General features: G+C 45.6%; 1 protein-coding gene across 1 annotated transcript; it reads left to right on the top strand.

Moving 5' to 3' along the window:
- Nucleotides 1-3,453: 3,453 nt before the first annotated feature.
- nfil3-5 (nuclear factor, interleukin 3 regulated, member 5) lies at nt 3,454-6,956 on the top strand. The gene is made up of 2 exons (XM_060918056.1): nt 3,454-3,791; nt 4,056-6,956. Exon 2 carries the CDS (start codon nt 4,116-4,118, stop codon nt 5,496-5,498), a length of 1,383 nt encoding a protein of 460 aa, XP_060774039.1. The 5' UTR covers nt 3,454-3,791; nt 4,056-4,115; the 3' UTR covers nt 5,499-6,956.
- Nucleotides 6,957-10,328: the final 3,372 nt, after the last annotated feature.

The following is a 10,328-nucleotide window of genomic DNA, read 5'->3' as shown; positions in this document are numbered from 1 at the left end:
ATACTGCTGACGTTATCCAGCCCAAAAAATGTTCAAAACCCGCCAAAATGCACTTAAAACCGCCCAATTGGGTGGGAAACCGCCCAATCTGGCAACACTGTACCGCTGCCTGTCTATGGAGCACTTGCATGTGACGTCACAGCCGATCCAGAGTGTGACAGACGCCATCTTGTCGGTCAAACGCCATATTTCCGCCTTCTACTTCTGCTTCTACTTCTACCTTTTCTTCTGGAAAACCCTACTATATACAATTCTACTACAACGGCTGCGGCTACAAGCTCTCCCTACCTGTGCATGTTTTTTGTTTTTTGTGTGTATTTTTGCGTGTTGTTCATCTGTACCGGACTTCAATGTCCACTACAACCGTATGGACTTACTGGACATTGGTTTCCAGCAGAAAATGACGGTTTGTAGCGATTTCCATCGCATGCACAACATTCCGGACGAGAAAAAAACACATTCCGGATGAGATAGCGAGACCAGCGGGGTCTCCGTGGATTGTTATCGGAAGCAAAGCGAAGGAGGCGGCGCCGGGAGCGGAAGCAAAAGCGAGGCTGTAGAGCCGGCCTGTTGACTAAGCTCAGAAAACAGCTACTCAAATCTCCACTGCTAAGCCTCTACCTCTCCAACGCCAGATCCATGTAAACAAGACGGACGATTTGGAATTACAGCTGGAATTACCTTATTCTATTCTATTATCGGCTGGTCAGTGCAGTACTAGTAATACTCAAGTGACTTACCCGTCCAATGAGGATTGTTATTTTCTTGTTTACAAGATGCCACATCTGAGTCGCTGACAAATCCTGAATTTCTGTAAAGATAACTGTGCAGAGATTTATAAGCACGCAGTACTTCACCACTGAACAGCGAGGGAAAGTTAATGAGGTAATTATACACGTCTGGGTATTCCGCTGGCAGTTCAAAATCCACTGACACGGTTGTGAAAACTCCGTCCGGTAAGCCATAAGGGCCACTAATCCGTAGATCGTTTATTTTAGACATATATCTAGTTATCTGTTCATTAGAAATATGAGCCGTGTAGTCCGTCGGTTGAAATTGATCCATTCTGTACACGAGTGCAGCAGTATTCAGCTGTGTTTTTTACCGACAAGATGGCGGCTGTGTACTTTCCGGTCACGTGACTGCAAGATCTCTATAGTTGAAACGAGCTGTCAATCAAAGAAAATATCCGGCCGCTTTCACCAATCACCAGTCTCCTCGCGGAAACTGCCATGTCCCTCCCATGTGAGGCTCGGAGTCTGTGGGCGGGCGTTTTTGCAGTATTTGTCCAATAACCGTCTTGCATTTTGAGATTGAAAGCGCAGAGCTCCCAAATGCCATTGAAGTGCACTGAGGCTGGGCTGCATCGCGCTGTCACGAGGGGGAAAAACTCACGCACACATTAGGCGAACTGGGGAAAGTTATAACGGAATGATTTTGCACTGTAGTGGGTTGAGCACATATATTTCTATGATTCTGGATCTGAAATAGCAATGTTATAAGGTCGGCTATAACATAAGCCTAGCGCAATTCATCCTACACGATGTTCATCATTTTTAGAGGAGGCTGAGCCTCCCTCGTTGTCTTAGAGCAATCGCCCATGGTGTGTGTGTGTGTGTGTGTGTGTGAGAGAGAGAGTGTGTGTGTCAGGCCCGGCGCCAGGAACAGTTTACTAAGGGGGCAATTAGAAATCGCAAGGGGGCAAATATTTTTCATATAGTGTGTAGTAGTGATGGCGGTCTGACAACGTGTTTCAAACAATTAACTGCGCCAACCACAAAACCACCACGGCCCCGAAGGTTGCTTTAGTCCGGGAAAATCATGTGGCATATTACCAGGGCAGTTGCGCTTTATCAGCCCCCGTGCCCACCTGTTACCCCTCCCCTCCGATTTTCTCACAGACACGCGTTACAACCAGAAAGATGCCAAACATAAAACAACACACACAAACCTACAGGCAAGTCCTTTAAATTTAAAATACATACAAATAGCTCCGCGGCATGAAAACAAAACGTCAATGCAAGTCTAAGGTACTTGGCTCGGCGGCCAAAATCATAATTTAAAAAACTCAACAGACCCCGCGGCTGCACCAGTAATAGCCTTCCTGACTCACACTGAGTCAATGCGAACCACTTAATCCACGACCCCAGTTTAGGCGTGTAGGGACTAAACACTCTGAAGTGATGAATTTTCCCCCCCGCTGCATGGGGGGTGACATCAACGACACATATTCTTACGCTATTTGCGCACAAAGCGGACCATATATGAACACATACACCAACATAAACGGAGATAAACTTAGCCTACAAAGAAAGAAAATGGATTCACAATATTGTGATTGAATTGGTTTAATTCGGTGGGGGAAAGACTACTCCCGTAAACTGACTGCATATTACAGGTTTATTGCAGAGACAGTGCACTTGTGTGCATGTAAAACCCCGCCCGCCCGCACGACCCCTCCGTCTATAATACATTATATTTTCATAAGAAAACAATTAAGTGATCTGAGTCTCCGTTGAGGGGGCGGGGCTGTAGCCACGAGGGGGCGACGCCCCCTTTCGCCCCCCCACGGCGCCGGGCCTGGTGTGTGTGTGAGAGAGAAAGAGAGAGAGTGAGAGAGAGAGAGAGTGTGCATGTGAGAGAGAGTGTGTGCGTGTGAGAGAGAGAGAGAGAGAGAGAGAGAGTGTGTGCGTGTGAGAGAGAGAGTGTGCGTGTGAGAGGGAGAGTGAGTGTGTGCGAGAGAGAGAGTGTGTGAGAGAGAGTGTATGTGAGAGAGAGAGAGAGAGTGTGAGAGAGTGTATGTGAGAGAGAGAGTGTGAGAGAGTGTATGTGAGAGAGAGAGTGTGAGAGAGTGTGTGAGAGAGAGTGTATGTGAGAGAGTGTGAGAGAGTGTATGTGAGAGTGTGAGAGAGTGTATGTGAGAGTGTGAGAGAGAGTGTGTGAGAGAGAGTGTGTGAGAGAGAGTGTGTGAGAGAGAGAGAGAGTGTGTGTGTGTGAGAGAGAGAGTGTGTGTGTGTGTGTGTGTGTGTAAACGCATGCGTGTATTGTGATTAAACGTCATCTGTGTCGGCGCGGAAACGCCGTGGCGCGCGCGCAGGCTGTGGCTCCGCTGCAGTGTGAATGAGTTCATTCTCAGGTCTCACTCGGGTCACGTGTTCAGCTGAAAGACGCGCGAGACTCCGCGGTGCTCGTGACATGGATATTTCATCGGTTTTTGTAATTAAGAGCACGTGACGTTGTTGCACTTCCGGTTTAAGTTTGAACTGACTGGTGGACTGAATCACTGATGCCCGCTGTGTGCACGCGCACTTCCTGTCCCACTGACCTATTTATGCGCGCGTTTCCGGTGCTCAGGGTTCAGGGTCAGTGAGAGAGAGAGAGAGAGAGAGGGAGAGAGAGGGAGAGAGAGCGCTCAGTAACAGTGAGATCAGTCTGTCCTGCGCTGAAGGACAAAAACCCGGTCTGGATCATCACTGCATGCTTTAAGGTGCTAATGAGCGCGCGCGCGTGTGTGCAAGTTCCTCTGCTGCAGGGGGCGGAGTTAGATTGTTGTATTGCCCCACCCCATTCTCTGTTCAGATTAATCAGGATGGTGTGGATCTGCTGCTTCAACACGTTGAGATCAAACCTGAAATCCTGAATCATCTCCTCAAAAGTTTGTTGTTGGTCTCCATGTTTTTAGCCGTGGTGGTTCTCATCCTCCTGATCAGTGTGGACAACTGAGTGTACAGACAGGAGAAGAACGACAGGGTTCCACCATGCAGAACATCCGAGAACCTGAGAACAGCTAGGTACGTCTTCATTTCTGATCTTTCATTATACTTTACAGTTCCAGCACCGTGTTGGAGCTGAACATCACTCATTAGCTTCACGGCTGAGATCCGAACACATGGAGACTAGCTCCCAGTCCTCAGAGCAGAGAGTGAGCTACGAACGCTAGCTAACTGAGCACTACTGGCTAATCTCCACATTGACGATGATCTAACAGTAATTACGCTGTGATTCCTAAAGGTTATATGATGTCATCTAACTGATCATGTTTGTCTGATCGTTAGAGCGTCTTCAGGTCGTATCCTGTCTTCGATGTCGCAAAGAGCAGATTCCGGAAAAGCACAATGGAAAGTCAGAATCGTCCCGTTCAAACCCCCAGTGCAGACATGGAAGCACAGGATGTGATTCCGAATGTCGGAGGCGAGAACACGGCGTCAACGCAAATCACCAGCAATGCTCGCCAAGGCCGAGTCGCCAAACTGAAACCCAACGTGAACTGCAGACGCAAGCGCGAGTTCATTTCTGAGGAAAATAAAGACGCGTCATACTGGGAAAAACGGCGCAAGAACAATGAAGCAGCCAAGCGCTCACGGGAGAAACGCAGACTCAACGACATGGTGCTGGAGAACCGCGTGATGGCACTCAACAAGGAGAACCTTCGCTTGAAGACAGAGCTTCTGCAGCTGAAGCTCAAATTTGGGCTCATAAGTTCCACCTCCTTCATGGAGAAAACGCAACAAATCAGCAACGCTGCAAAAAACATGCACACTTCTGAAAATCCACATTTCCCGAGCATCCTGATGAACTCTGACTCGTCAGAGGCAGAGCAAATTACTCCAAGTGAAGGTCAAGCATCGTTACCCACCTTTTCTTCCCGAGGATCTCTGTCCGATTTCTCAGACGGATCATCTCTGGACTGCCCAGAACCGGCCAATTACGATATGAAGCAAGAAGGCGCAGGCGTTCACGTCGGTGTCATCAACGGCATCGCGAGCCGACGTCACGGTCGAGCGCAGAAGTACCACGGCGACACGCGAGAACATCACGAGTCTCATCAACCTGCTTCTAACCAGAGGAGTGTGATTCTCTACAGCAGCAGTTCGTACATCATTCAGAACCAAGCAGATCCAAAGCAAACAGGAAGTGATGATCCACCAGGACCGTACGCTTTAGAGACTCTCTCAGAAGTGGCTCAGCAGCTCGCAAGCAGATCGCTGGACGTGCCAAATTACAATTACGCCAACAGTGAAATAGGTGTTCACTACCCTGTGCAGGACCAACATCTACTGGATGAAGCTGATCCTCAGCACCAGAACATCTACCTCATGGAACCACCAGCACTAACCTACGAAGGCAGTCTGAGAGACGACAGGTTCTCTTCTTTGAGTAAGGACACGTCCTCGAGTGACGGAGATCCTCGCAGCTCAGACAAAGAAGTGTCCACTGATGATGAGTCTCCATCTTCTTCGTCCTCAGAAACGGGTCAGAGCTCGCACTCTGGTCAGAACGGAGAAACCATTAAAACAACAGCGTTACCGCACAAGCTGAGGCTGAAACACCGAGCTGCATCCAGCGAGGATTCCACCTCCAACACCTCAGCCTCAGCACTGCAGTACAGACAAAAGCTCACGCAGAGCGCTGATGGACCTCCTGAACCTTCTCCATGCACAGGCAGCGTGAGGACAGGATCAGGATCACAAGGAGGCAGGAATAAGAAATGTGACTAAGATGGTTCCTCTGGTTCCACAAACAGATGTTTCAGAGCTCCGAGACTTGGGTCATCTCCGTCAGCTTGCTTGTTCTCATGAATGTACTGCGTTTTTCAAATTCTGTTAAACTTATCTTCTGACATCTTCTGGATTCCAGCTCTGAAGGAGATTTGGCCTGGTTCCTCACGCTGGAGCTTGGACTCCATGTTGGACCATCGTGCTGTGATGAAGTCAGAAGGTCAGAATTTGGTAAAAGCAAAGCTAAAGTGCACTGCAGTCCCAAAACCTCACGAGCACTTCATCTACTTCAGCACTGCAGGAAGACTCTCTCAGCTTCACCCACATCATCCCAGAGCATCATGGGAACAACTGGAGGGAGGAGACTACTAACAGAACTTCTCTGATCAGGAACGAACGATTCGCTGGAGCTGAAGAAGTGAGAAGTCCTTTAGTCCTTCAGAAGGAACTTTTTATTATTAGCACTTAAACTCTTGTCAGTCATGTTGCGTGTGAAGACTTTATCGAGCTGAGCCACAGATTCACGGTGATTTAGATCAGATACACACGCCAGTGTTTGAGATTTAACCCTGCGTTCACACCGACAGGTGACGAGTTACTCGTATTGCATGCAGTTTGTCGTTTGTGGGCGTGGCCTGTCCAGATAAGAAACAGTCATAGGTTTATCATTTCTCAATAATAATAATAATAATAATGACGCACTCATCAGTGTGTAAACCTGTGTGTGATTTATCTGTTACACACTTTTTTTCTTGCAGTTTTATGGAAATAAATTGCAGGTAGGAACTAAAGTTGTGAGCGGGGAACTAAAGAAATGTCGGACCTCGTGCTCCGTCTGATTGGTCTGAGGAACTGTTCGTAACAATCATATGAATTTATCACTTCTTTAGAGTCATACCTAAAGTGCGTAGAATTGAGAAAATCTCAGTTTAAATGTCGCTGATATCGCAGCTCGTGTCGGTAACGTGTACGTGGAACATGAACACTGTCGCTTCGTCACTCGTTAGTGTGAACGCAGGACGCGTTAGTCGTTTAGCACGCGAGTCCACAGAAACACGGTCCCCCCAAATCCCCCCAAATCCCCCCAAACGCACAGTGTCACCTGCTGTAGGAAAAATGTCGTGCCCCTAGGGGGCAGTGTCTGTCACGAAGCGTTCACCAGAACTTCCTGCGATTTGTTGGTGTAATAAACACACAGGTGTAATTAAAGTTACAGCTCGGACATGAAACTCCTCCAAGTGGAACATGTTCAGGTTTCATCAGGAACATTTTCTCCTCTTGTCTTTTTTAAACAAAACATAAATGTGTTATACGTTATAAATGTCACGCTAATTTTAAACTTAATTAATATCCAAAAGCATTTAAAAATGTAAACAGTTTAAAGTTTTTCACAGCCCACTACACGATGTGTTTAAATAAATGGCAAAAACATGTTTTAGTTTTTAAAAATGTTAAAGAATCACAAAAACATTAAATCCTTTTTAGTTTCCTTTTAAAAATCCTGACGCACAAATCATGATTTTATCGTTTTCCTGATTTAGCAGCACTTACAGAAGCAGCACCTACACGAGAAACGCAGTTCGTAAAATTCTTTATCTCTTAGTTTTTAGTGAAATTTAAATTTTGAATATTTCCAAAAAAAAGTTTAATGAGAAATAAAACTCTGCTGAAGAGATGAAACTTGGCATCTGTAAAACACTGTGTGTGTGTGTGTGTGTGTGTGTGTGTGTGTGTGTGTGTGTTTATATAAAATCACTTAAGAGCTGAACTGGAGATGTGAAGATTCTGAACATTTCATTCATCACTTGTTCTAGATGTTTCTCCTGTTAACTTTACTACCAAAGACAAATAGAGTTTCGCTCCCTGCTCTGTGCTCATGTGACGTTTCTGCCACACAAACCGTTGGACTGTAAAACACTACCACAGTAGTAGTAATAATAATAATAATAATTTTTGTAGGAAGAAAAAAACACTAAACTCGGTGCTCTCTCTCTCTTCCTTACACTTTATGCTGTAGCTCTGAGTGTCAGTTAAATCTGCATTTCCTTTTTGTTTTACAATTGAATAATAAGAATAGTCACGTTTACACGCTTTACAGTAAGAACATAAAACTGTCCCAGATGTCATCAGCATGACATCACACTTTTTATCTGAAACGTACAATTTAAAGCAGATACGCAGAACCTTTATTTTTAAATAAATTTGAGTGGATAGTATCTCCATCCTTGACTCTTGTATGCTGCATAAATAGGAATAAAATATATATATTTGAGAGTTAAAATCGACCGCAAAGTTGTGATTGGCGCTGCCCCACTGAGCCAGCCAGCCCTGAGCGCGTGACATCACAGCGGGAACCGGTTTTAAGGTCGAGGCCTTTTACAGCTATAGACTGAAGTCATATCAATAAAAAAAATTATGGAGAAAGTAAGAAATGGCGTTACCGACTCGCTCAACTAAGACTGATTTAACTTCACTGATTGTGGGTTGACTCTCATTAAAACAGGATGGGTGCTATAACTTACGCAACATACATGTACATGCATGCATTTTCACTGATAAAACGTAAAAGGCTCATTAAATAATCAGATGAACTGAGACAATCACATTCTGAAGCAAATTAAATAATCTTATACCGCCAACTTAAACACAATACAAGTTACATGGATTAATCTAAATACAGGGAAACAATGTGTGGTGTTGTTTTTGTTGTTTTATATCCAAATGAGAGTTGCAGCTTCTGCGTCTGTGTTCTCGCTTCTTGAAGGCCGAGCTTGTGGTCGATTGTTTTGAAACAATCTGACTTTCAGTTGTTTATTCAGTTCTCCGTTCATTCGCTTCTTCCACATAAGGGTGAGATATTGCTTCTGAGGTGAGCATATCCAGCGGAGAAATCAAACGGCTGCTCCACTCATTCTCCATTTTCTCTATACCGAGTACTCTGCCGTCACTGCTCGGCTCAGGCAATTACTAAAACCCGGGACGAGACGTCACCTGCTTGATCAACAACTGCAGGGAGGTCACTGCCCGAGCGATATGTCACATCCCATTCTGTCACGGGTTTCAGCAACAACCCTCAGCACACACTCTGGGAGAACTGGTGCGACTGAACTTGCTTTCCTTTTCTTGTAGTTTTCCTTTTCTTTAATTGTTGGTACTGCACCCTCTTTCAATCCGGGCTGATAGCCAACGCTCCTCAACAGATCAGAGGTCTCGTACGAGTCTTCAGTAAAATGTGCAGAGCAGAGGAGAGACCACTTCATAGGCGCCCAATGTGCCCGTGAACTTCTCGCAAAATGCGTCCAAATCTTTGCAGTTTGAACATTCTTGGGCCGTGAATGCAACGTAAATCCACCTTCTGTCGTGTTGCTGCACCAGCCAGCAACACATCTACATGTCATGGCGATAAATTAGCTCAGAATGGAGGATCGGAGTTGCAGTCAGCTCTGTGTTTTAGTATAGCGGAAATGGCGATGAGACCGATAGACTTCCTGCTGTGACGTTAGGCTGCTGGGCCATAGAAGGTTCACGCTGCACGCTGCATGCTGCACGCTACACGCTACACGTTCACGTGAAGAACCGGACCCTGGGCCATTAAACTTCATGCTTGGATGTTCACGTGTTGCGTCTGTTCTACTTTGACCGAGTAACCAACAATATGGACTCTTCGGATGATGACGATTGCCTCATTCTGCTTTTACTGAGACAGAGGAAGAGAAAAAGGAACAGAATTTGGAGCCGAGAACACTTCCTTCTGAGAGAAACCCGTGGTGAATTTCACCGAACATTCTATAATCTGCTTGACAATCCCGATGAAGAACTATTTTTCAATTATACCATTCAATTATATTTTTTCTGAAGTTTTCCCCTGAAAGCATAGAGTTATCTCCCTAGACCCGTTCTGATTGGCTGGCGCGGCGGTGACCGCATGCATTGACTGGAATTTCCATCTTCACGCCTAGAAAAAAGTGTGCATGTTCATTTCACGCTTCACGCGTGAAGTGTGCAGCGTGCAACGTGAACGCCGTTCTATGGCCCAGAGCAAGTCATGCTACGTTTGTCCACTTTTCTTTACACGCGTGTAGCGTGTAGTGTGCAGCATGCAGCGTGAACCTTCTATGGCCCAGCTGCCTTACGGATGTCAAGGCCATTCACTCAGACCGCTACCTATATAAATCACTTTAATCATAAAAAATACTATATTAGATTTATTGTTAATGCTTAAAACTATTCCTGTGTCATTCTTGAGGTCTCAAGGCATTTATAAACAAAAAGTGAGACCATGGCTCTGCGTATCTGCTTTCAGGACAGGATCAAAATGTGAGGCTGGATTCAGATTCTGACTGAATATTAACTTGTCCACAAACCTGAACAGGAGAATAAACTCAGACTCGTTTAGATTTGTAGCTGAAAGTGACGTCACGGTGCATTAGACTCAAAACTAAAAGCTGACCACACGCGCACACACACACACCACTCACCTTTAAGAGAAAGTAAATCAGGTGGATCATATACAGGTGTAGAGTTCACATTCATGACTCAGGTGACCTCTTGTGGTCAGAAGGAGAAGTGCAGCTAGTTCAGATCACTGTGATGTCTCGCGAATCCCGCTGCTGGACTCTGATTGGTCAGAAGGTGTTGATTAATTCTCTCTAACGGCAGTGCAGGTTTAGATTAATGCACTCGCTCTAATATGTTATGGTTTCTATAGTAACAGCTCATTCACAGGGGCGTGTCCAGCAGATAATAAACAGGTTATAAAATGTGTGTAATCCCTGATCTGTCAGGAGGTGTGTGTGTGTGTGTAATGTTTCTGGAAGGAGTCTCTAGTGT

This window comes from Neoarius graeffei, chromosome 4 (genome assembly GCF_027579695.1).
Source record: "Neoarius graeffei isolate fNeoGra1 chromosome 4, fNeoGra1.pri, whole genome shotgun sequence".
Lineage (NCBI taxonomy): Eukaryota > Metazoa > Chordata > Actinopteri > Siluriformes > Ariidae > Neoarius > Neoarius graeffei.
Note: the sequence above shows the minus strand (reverse complement) of the source record. Positions and strands in the feature narration are given on the sequence as shown.